Source organism: Lolium rigidum, chromosome 7 (genome assembly GCF_022539505.1).
Source record: "Lolium rigidum isolate FL_2022 chromosome 7, APGP_CSIRO_Lrig_0.1, whole genome shotgun sequence".
NCBI classification, from domain to species: Eukaryota; Viridiplantae; Streptophyta; class Magnoliopsida; order Poales; family Poaceae; genus Lolium; species Lolium rigidum.
In genome coordinates this window covers 348,528,501-348,548,384 of record NC_061514.1, presented here as the reverse complement: position 1 = coordinate 348,548,384, position 19,884 = coordinate 348,528,501, and the positions used below count along the sequence as shown (strand labels likewise).

Below are 19,884 nucleotides of genomic sequence, written 5' to 3'. Positions count from 1 at the left end.
TTATGTGATCAATGATGAGAGTGTCCACTAGTGAAAGTGTAATCCCTAGGCCTTGTTCCTAAATACCGCTGAGTTACTACTCGCTTGTTTACTTGTTTTACCGTGTTACTACTGCTGCAATACTACCACCATCAACTACACGCCAGCAAGCTATTTTCTCGGCACCGTTGCTACCTGCTCATATATATTCATACCACCTGTATTTCACTATCTCTTCGCCGAACTAGTGCACCTATTTGGTGTGTTGGGGACACAAGAGACTTCTTGCTTTGTGGTTGCAGGGTTGCATGAGAGGGATATCTTTGACCTCTTCCTCCCTGAGTTCGATAAACCTTGGGTATCCACTTAAGGGAAACTTGCTGCTGTTCTACAAACCTCTGCACTTGGAGGCCCAACACTGTCTACAGGAAAGGAGGGGGAACGTAGACATCATTGCCCAACGAACGTGTGAAATACACGCCATCAGTACCGTATACCGACGGTTATTTTCCGGTTTCAGGTAGGATGGGGGTTCTGCTAGAGTTGCTCTAAAACAAGCCATGGCAGGTAGAGAGTTGCTCTAAAACAAGCCATGGCAGGTAGAACCATTGTAGTAAAATAAACTCACCTGAGAGGTGTCATGTCACAAGATTCAACATCGCCCTATCCTTACCGAACCGGTATGGAAGCAAACACAGAGGAGGCGATCGGGAGGCGACAATCAAAACTCGTCTAGGGTTCCATCCCTCTCGTCGGCGACGACACCGGTCTGCTCCGTCTCCGGTGGCCTTGGGCCTTGGAGGTGTGGCGGACCATGGCCTCTTGCGGCGGGAAGTTTTCCGTTCTTTGTTGAGTCTATTTTTCATTTTCTTCTTCGGGATGTTAAGGCGGCGGCTATGTCTTGAAGTCAAAATAAGATCTTCTCCGCTCTATCCTCGATCTGGTGGTGTATATAGCACCGCTGGAGGGTGCGTGGAGTCGTATGTCCGGCGGATCTCGCAGGATCTAGCCGTTTTCGTGTTCGTTTGTATGTTTTCAGATCAGTCTCTTCCGATCTACATTTATTAGTAATGGCGATGATTGCTGCTCTAGTGCGCTGGTCCTTTGTGCCCTTAGCTCAACGACTTTCCGTTTGTGTGTTACAACAAGCTCTACTAAGACAAGTTTTTTCCGACTTCAGTGATGGATGAGTGATGACGGCAGCGCGCCTTCGGCTAAAGACCTATTTGTAATTTTTATTCTTCTCTGTACTACTACTTGATGATTTTTAATAGATTGGTGAAATTTAGAAAAAAAAACTGTCATGTCACGCTGTTTTTGACCTTGTTTTTTCTTCAAGTTTTACAAGACCAGGAAAAAACCCAAGCACTTTTCGTGTTCAGCCCCAAGGAAAACCACGCGAGATGCGGGACAAAGAAAAAGAGACGGGGGAACACAGTAGATTCCTCTTTCAAGCATCCACCCTCCCTCACCCTCCTCCTTCCCACCTGTCCGCCTCCCCTTCCCTTCCCACCTCCCTGCTCGCTCCTCCTCCGCCGCCCCCGCCTTCTCGGGAGGGCTGTTCTTGCACGCACTCCGCCTCCCTGCTGCCGGTCCTCCGACAACGCCGCCGCCGCCATCTTTCTTGGATTTTTTTTTTGACAATTTCTGGTGGGCAAACCAGCCCAAGAACCCGCCGGCGGCTGCCCCTGGTTCCATGGAAGGCTTCTTGGTCTGCCTGAACCCCTTCCGATTCAAGCCGATTTGGCCAGCCAGAACCGCCCCCAAGTCCCCTTGAAGCCCCTACACATCCTCCTCCCCCGGGGATTGCAACGAATCCCCGGCCGCCGCCCTTCCCCAACCCCCACTTTCCCTCGCTAATCTGAAGCTCCCCGCGCAATTCTTGCGTTCTCCGAGGCCTCCCCCGCTTTCCCTGCCGCCAAAGGCCCCTTCTTCTGTCCGCGCGTCCTGCCGGTGCGGCTGCAAGGATGGCGAGGGAGGACGACGGCCCGGAGTTCGTGAGGTGGAGGGAGGAGTTCCTCTCGCAGGAGAAGGGCAGCCGCGTCGTGCATTACTACCTGGAGGACGCCGCGGGCGTGCCCCACCTCGCGGTCGTCGGCAAGGAGCGGAGCCTGCGCCACATGCTCTACGTCGTGTCCGAGGACTTCCATGGCCCGGAGGGTTCCGGCGGCGCTGATGGGCAGGGGATGTTCGCCCGCAAGTGGCGCTCACGCCGTGAGGTGGTGGACTGGCTCGAGTCTTTCCTTCCGGCCAAGACCCTCACCTCAAGTAATTCCCATCTCCTCTGTTCGTGTACATGAATTCGGCTGATACTAGGCATACCATCTGTTATTGTTGTTTCTTGAAGTTAAAATGCTATGCTGTGTAGTGTAGTCTTTCTGAAACCTAGAAAACTCAGCCATAAATATTTATCTTGGCACTGATATTTTTCTATAAATTATAAATTGCATAGTTTTGCTACATCAGTCCTCACTAGAGTAGCTTGTTTTGATATTGGCATGTTCAAACCTTTAAAGGGCATGTCAGACTGTAATACAAATTAAAAAAAAGACCTAAACGGCAAAGTTGAGGTCCTCCACTCCTATTTTATCTCAAACTGAATTGCGGTAACATTCGTTAGCATAAACCTTTGGATGACCACTTGATGTGCTAGCTTATGTACTTTGTTGGATGATTCGCTCCCATGAGTCCATTCCACCGTGATTTTACAACTAGGAACGGGGAGAAGTAGGCATGCCCATTCCTTGCGTTTACGGTTTGGCAAAATCCGAGACCTCTTGACTATGCATGAACAACCATATGTACATGAATACAAAATTGTGCAGTAAGTCATGGGGTTGTGTTTCTTAGAAACCAGCAATAAACGCCCCTGAGTAGTGCAAAAGAAGCAAGGAAAATTTGACACACATTTTTAGTATGTGTTAGGATATGTTGGATTTTTGGTCAAGGTTTTGCCTGTCCATGATTGTGAAAATATGGTTTCACAGCTTAGACGGTTTAGGTTAGTTCATTTTGCACATCCCTAGAGGCAAGGGCGTGCCAGGAAACTTGGAAACCATCCAATAAGGTACAATGTTTTGGTCAGTATAATGTTTTGGTGAGGACGGAGAATTCAGCAGGGTAGGTTTTGGGCATAGACAAAACATACCCTTGTTTATTTAGAGAAAAATTAATCGTGGTCGAACCTTGATTAGAAAGCCAGACAAAGAGGCCTTGTAGAATGACACAGACTCTAGTTTGGAAGAGAAGTATTATAGTGATAACAGGAAATACTTGGCAACCTAGCAGCTTAGCAAAGTACAATTCGCTACCCAGTAACTGACAACCACTAAGAATACCAAGTGCTAACTTCACCAAGGACACCTGGGAACCGATGAGAGCTTTAACACGCTCCAAGATGTCTTCATCAGCCCTTGATTACCAAAGCTCGGCCTGCGCCACCACACTTGAGATGACTCCCGTGGCCACAAGCATCTTCATACTAGTTAAGATTCAGTTATATTCTTATCAGTTATCTTCATTTATTTGTTGCTGAAGATGTAAACCACCTATGCTTTCTATTCAACTTGTTGGTGGTAGGAGTGACAATGGGTTGGATAAGATTAATTATGTGTCTTTTTCCCACCGTAATATAAAAATGCCATATTGTTGGATGGAATGAAAAGGCCATAGTACGAGCTCGATTGGATAGTTTCAAAGAAAAAATATACATTTAGTAAGCAGGCAACTTTCACACGTGAAATCTGAGTGACGCTCGAGCAAAGTCCAAGGCTTCAAGCTGTAAGCAATTTTAGTAATAGAACTCCCTCAGTCTTGGCAAAAAAAAAAAGCAAACTACTGGCTCACTATATTCTCATATATTTAAGTGTGCCAGAATGCTAATTGAGAAAATCGCTTCTTTGTATATGATCCTATGGGAAGTAGATGGACCTTCTGAGCTTCTTCACATTCTTTGCAATTATTCTTTTCCTGGTTGCATTTCTTACACATAATGTTTTGACTACCTGTCTGGCCATTCATGTTCAACATATAAGTATATAACTTGTATGATCAACACCTGTATTATTTTTGTGCCTCAGTGATATTAATATCTGATAGCTTGTTCATTCCAGATTTTTCAAAGTTTGGACCTTCTATGGGCAATGATGTCGGATTAGATGGATACAGTGAAACTGGTAGCTTTGTATGCCACAATCTGGTATGCAATCATTTGTAACTTTGCATATGGTTTCTCTACATCTTTTGGAAACATGTCGATAAATTTTCAATTACGTTGTTAGGGAACAACTTGCAGTTCTGATATTATGTGGTCTGGTCCGTTCTGGACCTGTAGCAAGCAGCTTCAGCACTATCAAGCCTTTTGTCGTAATGGAACCACAATATCTGTAAGTTTTTTTATGGACTCTCTGTAAACTTAGTTTCTGGTGATCATTATTTAATTGTGTATGGTGTCTAATTTGGCAGACCCACTCTTTTGCGCTTGTCATGTCGGAGGAGGAAAATCGCTATCTCGCATACTTGGAGGATATGTATGAAGATAAGAAGGGACTTAAGAAGGTTAAAGTGCGTTGGTTTCACCAGAACCAGGAATTTGCTTGTGCTATACCTCCTCCTGCTCCTCATCCTTGTGAAGTTTTCATCACTTCTTATTCTCAAGTAATCAGTGTCGAGTGTGTTGATGATATTGCAACAGTTTTAACCCCCGAGCATTATGAAAAATGTCTGGACACATTGCCAAATTGTTCTTTGGTGGGGATGCGTTTCTGCTTTCGTCAGTACAGCAAAAATAAATTTAAGCACTTTGACTTGAGAACATTGCGTGGATATTTTAGTCAAGCTGCTGTTTTGTCCTTGAAAGTTTCACCCGAGAAAGAAAAGGATGGATCTGATATCATAAGGGTAGTCAAACATTGCTCACCTGGGAAAACCAAGTTTTCGAAGGAGTTTGAGAGGCTTTATTCAAAATGTTTGGGTACCAAAATCTGCCGAGGCCCACAAGCAGATTCTATACCATCTTATCAGAAGCTAAATAATAAGCAATCTCCTGGAAAACATATCTCAGTTAAGTTTATAGGCCCCCAGAATCAGCATGTGCCAACCTACAGTGTTGGCGACAAGATAGAGGTCTTGTCTCAGGACAGCGGCATTGTAGGCTGCTGGTTCAGGTGTACAGTTCTGAAGCCATGTACTAGTCATAACAAACTGAAGATCCAATATGATGATCTCCAGAATGCTGATGATTGTGGTAGACTGGAGGTATGAATAACATATCTTAGTATGACCATTATGTTGGATTATGCATTTGAAGGGAAAATTTATCACAATATTTGGCATCTTGTATATTTTGATAGCAATTTATTCTGTTTTCCCTAATATTGCAATTTATTCTGTTTTTCCTGCATAAGTGTATATTTTGATAGCACGGATAAGGTTCTTTCTTGCCGTGTCAGTTGAACTTCTCTTATTCTGCTGTGTAGGAGCGTGTACCTGCCTCTACATTGGCTCTTCCTGATAAACTTGGACTAAGATGCCCAGGCAGGCTCAGAATCAGGCCACGTCCTCAACAAAATACTTTGGTTGATAACACTGCTCTTTTACCTGGAAGTGCTGTTGATGTCTGGCAGTTCAGCGGCTGGTGGGAAGGAATTGTCGTCAGTGCAGATTCCAGTTCATCTGATAGTCTGCAAATATATTTCCCAGGTGCCTTTTCTTACTGCAAATATAGAATGTTGGTGTAATACACAAGAGAATAAAATCTAAATGGTTCAGGTAAAAAGTGCTGTTTTCTGCTAGGCTAGATCTCCCAGTTGTTGGAAACATGTTGTGATTTATGGATGTACTGTGTCATACTATATCTGACAAAAATCCATTTTCAACTTTTATACTCCATTCATTCTCTTCAGTTTTAATCTATTATGAAATACGGTATGATGTATGATCATGTTACTATAAACCCAAAAAGGGATAGTTTCTCGTTACCCCTAATACTGGTGCCACACTTTTTCTAAAGTTTTCTTCATGTTACGGTGTATCAGCACCATAAGGACACTTTTATTCTTTCTCTGAACTTTGTAAATATTCTATACAATGAAAATGGCGCAGTAGGGATCTTCCCTACTGTTAATGCTCAAAAAAAGTGCGCTGCATATAATAATGAGAAAATATCTTATGTAAATCTCAAAGGTAGTGTATTGTGTTTTTTCCACCATGGTGCTGGTATGGCAGTGGGATTCCAATAAATTTGCCGATTTGCAAAAATGTTACTATTGTAACCTGAAAAGAACATGTTGCAAGTTTTATATACTATCTCTGTTTGTAAATACATAACTTACTAGAAAGCGCTTGTTCAGACTTTTCGAATTTTGAATAGTGATATATAATAGATATTAAATTTCTAAGATGGAAATAGTATGATTAGATTTTGTAACTTAGTATGTTTTCATTGTATAAATTTTCATAATTTTGTACTGACATATACACGCAAAAAGTGATAGTCAAAGTTACCTTTTGGTGATCGTGTCAATGTGTAAAACCTCATCTCTTTCTGAAAAGAGAGGGGTATAATACATCGGTGTGGTATGCAAACATCCAGTTTAGAGTCTTGTGATATTCTACGGCAGTTCTCTGGCATTCAGCGAGTCATGACGATTGCACTGTGTTGTGCCAAGTCTCATTACTGTTTTTCGTTGGATAACCATAAAACTTGAGGCATTCCATTGCATTTAGCTCAACAAATACTTTACTTCAGTTAAGGTATAAATCAGTATGTAAATTCCAAAAAGGTTTCCAAAGTCATATCATGATTCACAATTATCTATATTATCTCGTAGAATTGCTTGCAAATGTGAGGAAGGAATTCAATAGACGGAGAAAACAATTTTATTCTTTTACTCCATGTGATAGAATTTCCGCTATATGCCCCTATGTTTTCTGCATTTCTTCAGGTTACTTTTGCGAGTTTGAACAAAAGGAAGGGCCTGACACAGTTATATTATTGTTCCAGGTGAAAACTTTTTTCGTGTATGCCAGCTAAATGACACAAGAATTTCAAAAGATTGGGTCAAGAGCCGCTGGGTACATATAGAAAGGAAGCCAGATGTGTTGTCAAGAATACCTTCGGTTCGTGTGCAAACTAAGCAACCTGATAACGTGACATCCACTGGTGGTTTGGACTCTAATTCTGCAATGTCTGACAAAGAGGCCACTGCTGTGCAAACAAACTCCAGTGGTGATAGACAGACAGGGGTTGATGCACAAACCGAGGTTAGTTTGAATGACAAGGCCTCTGCTTCTATAGAGGATGATGAGAAGCAAACAATATTGCAGAAGCAGCCGAGGTGCAATGATGCTGAAGATGACTGCAACGGTGAAGAAACTGTGGCTGATACGCGAACTGAGGTTAGTTTCACTGATGCGGGTTCTGCAGCTGTAGAGGATGAACAGCAAACGATATTAGGGAAGAGGCTAAGGGATGATGCTGTGGAACAAAACTGCAATGGGCAAGTGTTCACTGATAAGCGGCCTGCTTTAGATGAGGAGGAGCAAAAGATATTACAAAAGCGACCTAGGGATGATAATGATGCTGAAGAGCACTGCTACGATGAAGTATTTAGTTTAACTAATACGGCTTCTGCAGCTGTAGAGGATGAAAGGCACACGGTATTAGGGAAGTGTCCTAGGGATGATGCTGTGGAACAAAACCACAATGGGCAAGTGTTCACTGATAAGAGGTCTGCTTTAGATGATGAGGAGCAAAAAATATTACGAAAGCGACCTAGGGATGGCGATGATTCTGAACAGCGCTGCAAGGATGAAGTATTTAGTTTGACAAATAAGGCAGCTACTCCTGTAGAGGATGAGAAGGAAACATTACTAGGGAAGCAGCCAAGGGATGATGGCTCTGAACAGCACTGCCGTGACGAAGTATTCAGTTTGACTGATAGGGCCTCTGCTTCTGCGGAGGATGAGAAGCAAACAGTATTAGGGAAGCGGCCTAGGGATGATGATGATGATGATGAACAAGACTGTGAAGGGGAAGTAGGTGTAGATGTAGATGTCAGCAAGTCGTGAAGTTTGGGAAGCTCAGACTTCATTGGACTCGATGTACATAGCTATAGATATGGTAATTAACCCCAGTGGTGGGGTTTTACTACTAGGTCGCGGATAGCAGAGTTTGCCGACTTCACGACATCTCTTACACATATTTTACCTAGCTTGTGTATTTTGCTCCTACTAGTTTGTCTCGTATCTGTCCCCAGATATATGGATTGCAGACCAAACAGTGCCCTTGACAGTCGTATTGTATAGTGGTATGATCTGATTGGTCTTTTGCTTCAAGTTAATCCTCCTCGGTTGCATAAGCTGTCCATCTGTTTGAGAACATTCTTGTCCTGGTTTCCTTGTGCCAGAGGAGTGGCCGTTGTTGGTCTGCATTTAAGCTGTGCAATGATGTTAGCAGTTGGATGGCATGATCCATTCTGGTGACCGTCCTATCAACTGCAGCTGCAGCATGTTGTTCAGAAGTAGTTTCAGAATGAGTGGGATACCCCGTCCCAAGATGTGCAAAACCTATTTATGGCATCCTGAACCCTGAAGTAAACTCGTACTGGGTGCCGATGCCATGCCATGATCATTTTCCGTTATGCTAGGCCTGGTGTCTCTGGCATGACCATGCGGCATGATGCATTGCCTGAATGCGCTGTTCCTTCATCCATGCAAACCCTTGGCGGCCATGATTGACACGCCCTACGCTGCCCTCAACAACATCAACTAAAATTCTTTAAAAAAAAGATATTTTTTGAAACAAGGCAATTTTTTTTGCCATTTTCATTGATTAAGGGGAAGTTTTAGAGGTCTTACAAACCAAACTTGATAAAGCACCAAGCTAGACAACAAAGTCCTACTCTCATGGCATCATATTGCAAAGTGCTTTCGCATCAGCAATGCTCGACAAAGGGACCTCCTCTTTGATTTTCATGAACAAGCATGTTTGGGTTGATGAAATATTTCTAAAGACGCGAGCATTCCGTTCCTTCCAAATCTCTCATGAAACAAGCATTGCTAAGGAGGCTAGGGCATTTCTATGTTTGCTTCTTTTTTTTGGATCACATCCCGCCACCATTCTTTGATAGAGTGAAGAGCGGTCCAATCTTGGGGTTGAATGTCAAGAAGACTGAGCCATGACTTCAAGCTTTCCCGAATGCATCGAGTGAACCAGCAATGGAGTAGTGGATGCGCAGCCGATTCTTGCACTTGGTTGCAAAGTTTACAATTTTCACAATTTAGCCAACCCCTCTTTTGTAGACGATCCGCCGTCATAACACGGTTTTGAAGAACAAGCCACGCAAAGATCTTAGGACACATCTCCTCCCCGATGACTACTATGGTTTGGAAAAGGTTTTTTTTTTCACAGGACCAACAGATCTCATGTTGCTACATATATGGACGTGTGAGGTCCGTTACATACATGGCCGTACTAGTACATGTCAACTAGATGGCTACATTATCTGCAGTGAAGCGAAGAGAGAAAGCAATCTGAATGAATTGGAGAATGGAAGATTCTCTTTAGGTAGGTTACAGTGTCGTCGTCTACAATCTGAGCCATTGCTCGCCATTGATGAAGTCCCGTCCGAGGAAGGGGCGGGCCTCGTCGTAGGTGAGCGCACGCGACCACGGCACCCTCTGCCGCGAGCTTGCCCCGGGACCCTTGCAGTTGTACTCGCCGAACAGCACCGTCCTGCCCAAACACACACACCACACGCGTCACTTTCCCATGGATTTCACTTCGCCAATCAATCGGGCAACCAACAAACTGCCCGTACTTGGTAGTAGAGTAGCTCAAGGAGAAGGGTGAAGTGTGACATACTTGGTCCTGGTGTGGTCGCCCCAGTCGCTCCAGCCCTGGGGCACGACGATGCCGCTGAGGTCGCAGTAGGAGTACACCACACGGGCATACTTCCCCCACGCCCGGCCCAGGTAGAGCATGCCGGAGCCGGTGAGCCGGCACCCCACGAACGAGAACCCCGACTCCTCCGACGGCGAGCTCCGCTGCGACGCCGCTATCGCGCCGTAGCTCGTCGCCACCGCGTGCAGCCTGCAACCCTGCGTCCGTGCATTGCGTGCAGCTCGTCAGTTTCAGACTTTCAGTTCAATGTCAACATCAAAAGATAAACGTAGCATGGCATTGGCATGTAATATCGCGTTCATTGACAACTTGATATTTTTCTCGGTCAGCGACAGTTGTGCAATTGATACGAAGAGAATGTGGCCACGGAAGGTTTTAGCACAGGTTTATGCAAGAGCATTGTGGGCATTATGCTTGGCTACACACTGGATTCTACTGAGGTGTTGATGGCTAATGTAGCTATCTAGTACTGCTAATCAAGTTGTGTACCACACTAGATACCAGAGAGCTAGCCTACATGTTAGACACATAGAAAGTGAGGGAACCAAGTGTCAAAGCCGTGCTTGCTATAAGAAACGGGGTGGAATGGCTGGGGTTGGTGGATATGCCTGAATTGTGAAAAAATTGTGACAGCAACCCAACTGTGCAACAGCAAAGAATTATTATGATCCATGGAAGGGAGGACATGAAGATGGCAAGGCTAAAATAAGCGTCAGAATAGTAGCCTAGGGGAGCAAAGTAATAGGGCAGCGTGAACAACTAATCGCTGCCTAACATCCTCTAAATCCTGAACAAAAGTTTGGTGTGGTCAGTATCTAAAAAAGACAAAAAAAAAGTTTGGTTAAGGTTGGTTTTTGCCAAACAAAATCAAATCTTGGACAATCTTGCAGTACCTGGTACAGGGACCTCGCGTTCCCGAAAATGAAATCAATGGAGCCCTGGATGTCGCAGTTGAACAGGTAGTGCCTCCCGATGTTGTCGAACAGCGTGTCCTGGGTCCCCAGTATCCTGCACCTGTACAGCATGGTTTTGTCGCCGGACAGCCGCAGCGCCACCGCCTGCTGCCCCACCGCTCCGGGCGGCGCCGCCGGCGCCGAGTTCTGCACCGATCCCAGCGTACATATCACGTTGTGAAGCAAGAACAGCTTGATCGCCGGCGATCTTCAGCATGGAGAGCTAGAACCAACGTACCTCGAAGGTGATGTGGCTGGCGCAGAAGTAGTCGGCCTCGACGGCGACGGAGGCGGACAGGAAGGTGCCGACCTGGTGCCCCGACGGGTCGATGTCCGACGCCCGCGCATTCCAAGTGATCACCGTGCGCCCGGTCCCCATGCCGATGAGCGACACGAACGGCTTCGTGATCGGTACCGTCACCTTCTCCCTGCACCCACCAAGTCCCACCTAGCTCGTTAGTTCAGTGGTTACTTGCACCGTGCAGCACTATGAAAAATATTAATTGCTCAACAAAATGTAGGAGAGCTAGCTCGTACTAGTTTGAACCTCTTCTGAATTTTTTCCTAGTACGTGATAAAAAGAATGCGATATTCTACCTAACTAGAAGCAGCATGCAAATTTCGTAGCCTGCAAGCATATTCCAGATTGCAGACACTAAGATGGAATGGAGAATGACTAGCTGCAAACACAAACTAGCTAAGCTATGTGGTAGAACTGTCTGTCCAGAAGAACTGTCGTCTGTCCAGAATCTAGGGAGGACGGAGGAACACACACACACTGTAACTTAATGGCCCCATTAACTCTTGACGGCAGTTACTACAAGAGATCGAGGGGAATCGGTAGTGAATGGCCGGATCAGCTCACCTGTAGACGCCGGGCTTGACGAGGATCTTGACCCGCCGCGTGTTCCCGGCGGGCACCATGTCGACGGCGCCCTGCACTGTCCGCGAGTGCCCCGTCCCGTCCTGCGACACCACGATCGTGTTCAAGGGCGCCATAACCCCGCGGCGCGGCGCCGCCGCCGACGACTTGACGCCTGCGTCGACGACCGGCGTGCCTCGGGGCACGGCCGCCAGGGCCGGCATGGTCAGGTCTTCCCACGTGATGAACTCGCCGCCGGCCACCGAGGCGACGGCGGCGAGCAGGAGGAGGACGAGGGGGCAGTGGCGGTGCCGCCGTTTGCTCACCATGGACGCGCCGGCCTCCTAGGTCCTTGACTTGGGTCAGGTTCTCACGTAGGGATGGATGAACTGGTTGGTGATCGCGCAAGCAAGCGGTGGTTTGGGTTTGGCAGACCGCGGGAGCTGATCAGCTTAGCCGGGAATATATAGAGCTCGATTGATCTGAGGGGTTGCACTTACACGTTACTAGTAGGTGACATACATGATCGGGGTGATGGTATGTGTGATGATGATACGGAGAAGGAATGGGTTGGGATGGAATGCAAGAAGACGTTGGAGGCGTGAGGAAGTGGTGACGCCATTAAATATGGGGAGCGCCCGGCCTGCCGGGCGGCGGGTGCCCGCTCCGATCCCCTTCATCTGCCGTCTCCCTGCTTGCACACAAGCTAGACGGTCTTTGTACTTTGATGATGCGCTCAAAGGAGAGAAATCAGGGACGAAAAAGTTTCCGATGTGACATTGTGTGCACGGCTCTCTTTATGACAAACTAGAATGCTAACTCAGTGACTGAAACGAGTACTTCCGTCTACGAAATCTTCAGAAACCGTCAACTAAAGCGAGCGTTAGGTATGTGATGTTTCCCGAGAATCGTCAGCTTAAACCCACGGACGGATAAACCCGATTTTTTAAAATGCTTCCGAAAACTGCATCAAACGTCTAAGCTGCAGGAAATTATGAAAACAAAATCACACTTATAGGTATATATAGGGTAGAAACTTGCTCTTGCAAATTTTCACATGAAGTAGTGAAAAATTTCGAGCAACGCAAAAAATCACAAGATCACAAATTTTTGTGTTTAAGTTACAAACTTGGTAACTTGGTATGCGGCCGAATCATTTTGTGATTTTTTTCACATATTACAAATGGCAACAATGAAGCTTTAAAGTTCACACGCATAACATACGTATCCATTTTCTACATGTATGTTTTTTTGTCTTTTTTTTAACTTAAAAATACGACTTTCTGCTCCCTACATATTAGCTGATTACCTAGGTTAAATGTTTCGCAATAAGTTACTACTCTCTCCGGTTCATATTAATTAGTTAACTCAACTTTATCTAGATATAAATGTATCTAGTTAATAAATACATCTAGATGCATCCGTATCTAGGTAAAGTTGATCAATTAAATTTTTTTTTTTGAAACTAGTTGATCAATTAATTTTAATCGGAGGGAGTACAAAATTTTACCAACTGTGCAAAAATCATCACAAGCTCGCACGTCCTAGTGATTAAGTCATGCATTTTGTTTTGTGGACAAGGAATTCAGGTAGTTACTAATTGTTGCGATTAACTACTAGTGCACGGCTTAATGTTTGGTGTTTTATTTATACCATTCTAAGATGTGGAACTGGAAAGGTTGGTCATGGCTTGCGCACGTGAGGGACATAGATTTGTTAATTTGGGGAATTTTTGTGTATGCCATCGAGGGATGGAAGGATGTGTCTGAGTGGGGTAGTTAGTAAGTAGTTAGTGCAGGGCGGTTGGGTCCAAGTATGCACGTTTCTCTTTTTCTTTGACCTAGTTTAAGTCATGGCCAACACCCGATAGTTAATGCTTTCGCTTCCAATTAGGGCATGTGCATTAGTTTAGACAGCCTCCGTCTGTAATATCTATCCATGTCACTTCTAGACGGTAGAAGTCAGATCTTATACATTAGGGCATCGGTTTGGGTGTCTACAGAAACTCCCGACTACAAACGGAAAACCGAAGCAAATCAGGCCACGATCCCATTAAATGTGGGTCCACCAGCCCACGACATGGGAAACTCTTCATACAACGCGGACAAAGCCGTCTGTGGGCAACAAAATTCACGGGAGTCGACCGTCTTTATTTCTACCGACGGGCTGGCTCGTTTTCTCGTTAGTCTTTTGACACGTCAACAACTTTCTTATATGGCTTATGTTACAGACGGCTGAGTGTATACCATTGTACATGTCCTTAGGCAAACAATGTTCTGAAACAGAATGCTGCTTCAGACGAGAAGTTGCTAATGCTTTCTTCGAAGAAACAGGCAAAACAAAGCTGCTAATGCTTTAGGCCAGAAAGTGTTTAAGTGCTCAAACTGACTAACCTAACATCGTTGAAATCGTATTAAAAACATTGCTAAAATTTGAAAAGCGGTCAACTTGGTAGGTCTCCTTCAACGACCATTAAGCAATCCTAAATTGCCCAAAACATCGCATTCTTGCTGGGATGATAAGGGTAAAGGGCTTGCACGAGGAGCTCTGTGGGGAGTAGTGGCTAGTGAGAGAAGGTTCCACTCAGTCCACCGGGTTCAAGTCTCCTCATCTTCTAAGAACAGAACAAAGGAGTTTCTTTTCCTCTTAAGACTACTAGTTTATTTTACAAGAACTTCCACATATTAGTACCTCTGGTTCTCAAAACAAGGTGCATATTTTTTAAAGGGTGTGACTGATTTTCAGTCAACTAAAAACTAGCTTAGTTTTCAGTCAAGTGATGTTATTTTCAATTTTGTATTGGGTAAACCATTTTTGGTTACAATTCACTTGTGATTTAAAAATGTCAGTTACATCCAAAAATATCTCGGTTGTAACCCCGATTGCAACTTAAAATCTCGGTTGCAATCCTAGTTACAACTAAAAATTGAAACTCTAGTTGCAACTAAAAATTTCAGCTTCAACTCTACAGGAGCAGACTAATCCTGATGCAAATTTGTCGATTTTGGACTTGACTAAGCACTAAGTTAATTCTGAGCTAGTAATTCGGCTTTTAAAAGTCAAGCAACCTAATTTTTGACCAATCTTGTAGAAAAACTGTTGACAACTATTTGAGAAATAGAGGAGGTATTCCTGGATTACGTTTGGAGTCCATATACGACAAGGAGTAGACTAAGATTTTAGAGATCATCTTGCACTTTATCTCCTCTCGTGTGCCTCTGTATATGCCTCCATGCATGCATGGTCATCAAAATAAATGGAAACAAATACTTTCTCCATTCGAAAATCATTGATTCAAATTTGTCTATATTCACGAGTATCTAAATATGTCTTAGTGTGTAGATACATGCACGACATCAGAGCGATTAGTCTCGGCGATGCAGATCATAGAGTTTCTCACCACTTCCAAAGCCATGATACCCGGTTTTGAGGAAAGATCAAATCGGTTCTTCATAAATTAAATCAAAATTTAAAACATTTCGATTTTCTATAGATTAGATCAGTTAGTCAAATAAATCCGGATCCTTCTCCGGTGAGTGCTCAGGGGCGGCGTCCATCTTCGACGAACAGAGAGCGGACAACAAATCCCGAATCCGTAGCGGATCGCATCATCGCTGCCCGCTACGCCGCCACCGCTCGTTGGTCACAGGAGCACGCACATGTACAACGATGCGCTGCATCTACGTGGACCGATCAGCGAGAGCATCAGCCCACGCGCAGACACGGCCACGCGCAGGCGGCCGGGCGACATCCTCGATCTGCGTCGACCTATCGTCTCCCAAGGCGGGCATCACCACCGCCATGCTGTGCGTATCACTATCACCACGAGCCCAGCGCCATGCAGGCGTGTGTGCAACTTTGCAAAGCATCTGCATCAACCATCGAGCCACGCAGGCCTGCGTACGTCCGTCTGCTCCACCGTCGCACACCCGAGACGCAAACACGACTCCGCGTGTGAGGTGTGACATCACAGCACTAAGATTACCCTAAGCGTGGTTTCCATCAACACGCCGCCCTTACATCGTCTACTCAATTTTTTTTCGATAAAAAGCATATATTAACATAACGGAGATCCGCAAACAGAGCTTGCCTCTGGTGGTTAGGTCCCTTGTGGTGGAACCAGCCCACCCAGGTTCAAGTCATAGACTTGACATGGGTGTTTGCATTTACCTGGATTTATTCTAGGATTTAACCGGCGCTATGCTTTCAGTGGTAGGTGACGTGCCCGTCAACAGCGAGGCGCCAGTGGTGACTTCGTCAACCTCAAGATATGCCGGCTCAGTCCCTCGGAGGTGCTCATAGGGGTAGGGTGTGCGTGCGTTCATAGGGGTGTTTGTATGTGCATGTTTGTGAGCGTCTACGTTGTACTGTGTTCTAAAAAAAAAGACATAACGGAGATCCAATTACATCCAACCTATGCAACAACATCATGCCTTAATGGCATAAATAATGGACACAACCAAATAAGAGAGAAGAATTATAAAAAAAAGTCCCGTTACAGATATCCATAACTTGAAACAGCAACACTGGCACCACCAAGACAACAACAGAAAACCAGCTTCTCTATCAGCGACGTCTCCAAGAAAAAATAGTGCACAAACGTTCTCGTCGCCCGATCATAGATCTTAGATTTTCATCCTGAAGAAAGTCCTTACTCTCAAAACAATGCCTTCAACAAGAACATTGTAAGACACAACCAATTAAGGCCATGCCTTAGATTTTCACCCTAAAAGATAAGACTCTGAACTTCTCCTATGCAGTCGCCCCCACATACCAGTCGTTGTTTCAAGTTAGGAAACACCAAGCCAATTCCACCTCACAACCAAGATCCGACCACCATTGTTATTCCACCAATCTCCGCTTCATGACCTTCTCTGCTAGCAGCATGAAAAGAAAATAAGCTCCATGAATTTCGTCGGCAGGACCTTTCGGAACACGATAATCCATCCAGACTGGTGGGAACAAGCCTCTGACATATCTTCAACTTGTGTGAGAAGAATCCGAGGATCACCGCCTTTATTCAGATCAGACCCCAAATGGCGTCGACCATCCCGGGACGGCCGAGCCAAAACCGGAGACACTAGGCGAAGAAGACCTCGCCCACATCGCCATACTCGATGGACATGCAACTTCAACATCCTCTCACAGTGCTAGGCGATATTATACCGGTATTGATCGCGCTCTATGGTTAAAATTATATGGACGAATCGGCATCACTATTTATGTAGATGCCCACAACCGTGCATATGGTTCTAGCAAAACCACCATGTGCTTGGTGAGCTTCCTTCATCCTGGCATCTGCAACCGCATCCTCTCACATCTGCAAGACGTCTGCGATGGTACCTTTCAAGGTGCAAAACATCGCCTTGACGGTACCTTTCAAGGTCCAAAACATCGGCCAATGTGCCTCTTCCACGACTATTGCTCGGTCTAAAAATAATAATCTCTCACTCGTGATCATGGCTACATCTAAGTTGACCACATCATTGACCACGACTACCTCGACCGTGGCTGCTCATCATCGGCTACCTCGACAATGACATCAAGGACAACGTCTACAACAACTTACCTGCATCAGCTTCAGTCAACATCATCTGGAACGTCACTAGCATCCACGACACTCCCGTTGTGACTACGGGAGGGGAAAGAAGGGATCAGAAGGCAACACACTCACTGTTCTAGGTGCCAAACCATGTCCACAGATACCTGAACCCGTAGGGTCACACACTTAAAGGTTTAGCGACATTTAGGAGTGTGAGATCTATATGAAGATAAGAGATATGGGTTATGAGAGTGTCTCAACTGATCTAAGAATGATTCGGAGAGGTCCAGGATGATCCCGGAAGTATCCAGAATTATCATGAAAGGGCTACAAAAACATCAGAAGGTTGTGGAAGCTTCCAAAAGATCTAGAAGGTTCTAGAACATTTTGGAAGATTTAGGAAGGGTCCTGGCAGAACACCTCGAGCTTCCTTTGGGGACAAAGGTGGTTGCCACCTAGGACAAACCAAATAGGAAAGGGAACTTATGTTCTACCTAGTAGGACTCCTCGGAGGAGACACCTAACCGGACTCTTCCAAATGTGTTTGTCGACCTAGGAAGCTGGCTACCTAAATAAGGAGGGGTAGGGGTGCCCCAAGTAGCATTCCAAGTGGCGTCCCTTGCCCCGAAACCCCACTTCCTCCGCCCAACCGGCCAAAACCCTAGTCGTGGCCCTGCGTCGCGCTGTTTTCCTCTCGCTTCTTCGCGGAGTGCTACTGGATCGACCGCTTTGTTTGGATATAATATAGATGGCACTCACAGAGGCTTCCGATATTCATCGACATATTCCCCCGTTTTTTCTATGTGCTTGATCACACATTTGACATGTTGGCGCTTCTCCTGTACATGTGGATACCTTAGATATGATGTTTGTTCGATGCTTGATCTTGCAAAAACAATTACGAATTTGACTTGAAAGAATGTGAAATTGAACTATCATTTATTTTATAAGTAGAAAAGCTAAATAATCAAGATTCAGCTTAGTGCACCAACAACCAAGCAAAGCATGATGGGTATCACAAGGAAATCAATCTGGTATAGAGATAACCAAAGCTCGCGGAAATGAATATATATATACTTACGTTCACTTACACGAAGAAAGATGACACCGTTGGAGAGGTGCAGGTCGTTACCACGAAGGACCCCAGAACGCTACAAAAGCACTCCTTCTTCTTCGAGCCCCTCATGAACTTAGGGTTCCTTCTTATGACTAGATTTTTCTCCACTCTAGAGATGGCAAGATTGAAAGGACACGGATGCCGCCTAGATGGGGGGTGAATATGCGGTTTAATTTTTTTATGAATATGGTTTAACAAATGCGGAATAAAACTAGCATTTAATTTGTCAACCACAAAACATGTCTAACTAAGATTCACCTATGTGCACCAACAACTTATGCTAAGAAAGACAAGCAACTATGTGATAGCAAGATATATAACTTCAAGCACGAAGGCTATCACAAAGTAAAGTGCATAAGTAAATAGCTCGGGTATATGAATAACCGAGGTGACGCGGAGACGGCGATGTATCCGGAAGTTCACACTCTTGCGAGTGCTACTCTCTGTTGGAGCGGTATGGAGTACAAGTCACTCCAAAACGACACGAATGTCCACCGTATTCTCCTCAACCCTTCCCACCAAAGGGGAAGACCTCGATCCACTATGTAACCTTGGGGTGGTCACCGAACTCGCACAAAGCTTGGGGCTATCTCCACAACTTAATTGGAGGCTCCCAATAAATCGCCACAAAGGTCTTTCCCTTGAGAAATCTCCACAACTTAATTGGAGGCCCCAAGAACACCACTAAGCCACAAAGCACAAAACTTGAGACAATCTCCACAACTTAAGTGGAGGCCCCAAGAACACCACAAAGACCACTAAGCCGTCTAGGGTCCAAAGACCCAAGAGGAACAAGCTCTAGGAACAAGCTCTCGAAGTGTATATCTCACGAACTTTCACCTCCACGTATCACCGCGGAGAAGTAAAACCGATGCACCAAATGCAATGGCAAGAACACCAAAAGATGTCATCCTTCTGTCTCAAATTCCAACAAAACTACAAAAGCTATTGGGGGAATAAGAGAGGAATAACAAATAGGAGGAGGAACACCAAATTCTTCAAGATCTAGATCTAGTGGATTTCCCTCACAAAGAGAGGAATTTGTTTGGTTAAGATGTAGATCTTGATCTCCTCTATCTTTTCCTCAAACATGAGCAAGAATCATTAAGGGATTAGATGGAGAGGAAGCTTCTCAAAGTCAACAATGGAGTAGAGAGAGAGTAGGAGAAGCAACCAACTCAATGGGGAAGAAGGGGTTTATATATGGCCTTCAAAATGGAATCTAACCGTTGAAAACACACTCAAAAACAGCCCCCAGCCAGACCACTCTGGCCGGCCGGACTCGGCCGGCCAAGTACGGACCATTCCGGGCATAATTTTTGTGCTCGCAGTAATTTGGCCGGACCGAGTCTGGCCCGAGGCTGAACCACTTCGGCCGGCAGCGCACCGTACACCAAAAACATCGCCATTTTCACATACGAACTCTAATTTCGATGAACTTGAGCTCGTTGGAATCACAAGAAAGATATCTACAAGATCATGCAGAGAACCATCATGATATGCTCCATATAGTTGTTTTAGAATCCC

General features: G+C 45.1%; 2 protein-coding genes across 2 annotated transcripts in view; one reads left to right on the top strand and one right to left on the bottom strand.

Annotated features, from left to right (window-relative positions):
- Nucleotides 1-1,919: 1,919 nt before the first annotated feature.
- LOC124674738 lies at nt 1,920-8,339 on the top strand (the record flags this gene model as incomplete). The annotated part of the gene is given in 6 exon segments (XM_047210790.1): nt 1,920-2,247; nt 4,092-4,177; nt 4,260-4,364; nt 4,444-5,235; nt 5,457-5,679; nt 6,983-8,339. Coding segments are annotated over 6 exon segments (2,574 nt in total). The 3' UTR covers nt 8,050-8,339.
- A 1,228-nt stretch (nt 8,340-9,567) lies between these two features.
- The window catches only part of LOC124669366 (pectinesterase QRT1-like), a 61,104-nt gene continuing 50,787 nt past the window's right edge, over nt 9,568-19,884 (bottom strand). Inside the window, exons 2-6 of the mRNA XM_047205990.1 lie at nt 11,702-11,802; nt 11,075-11,264; nt 10,777-10,983; nt 9,845-10,080; nt 9,568-9,715 (exon numbers count right to left, since the gene is read on the bottom strand). Coding sequence (XP_047061946.1) covers nt 9,568-9,715; nt 9,845-10,080; nt 10,777-10,983; nt 11,075-11,264; nt 11,702-11,802 — 882 coding nt within the window. The remainder of the gene's footprint in view (nt 9,716-9,844; nt 10,081-10,776; nt 10,984-11,074; nt 11,265-11,701; nt 11,803-19,884) is intronic.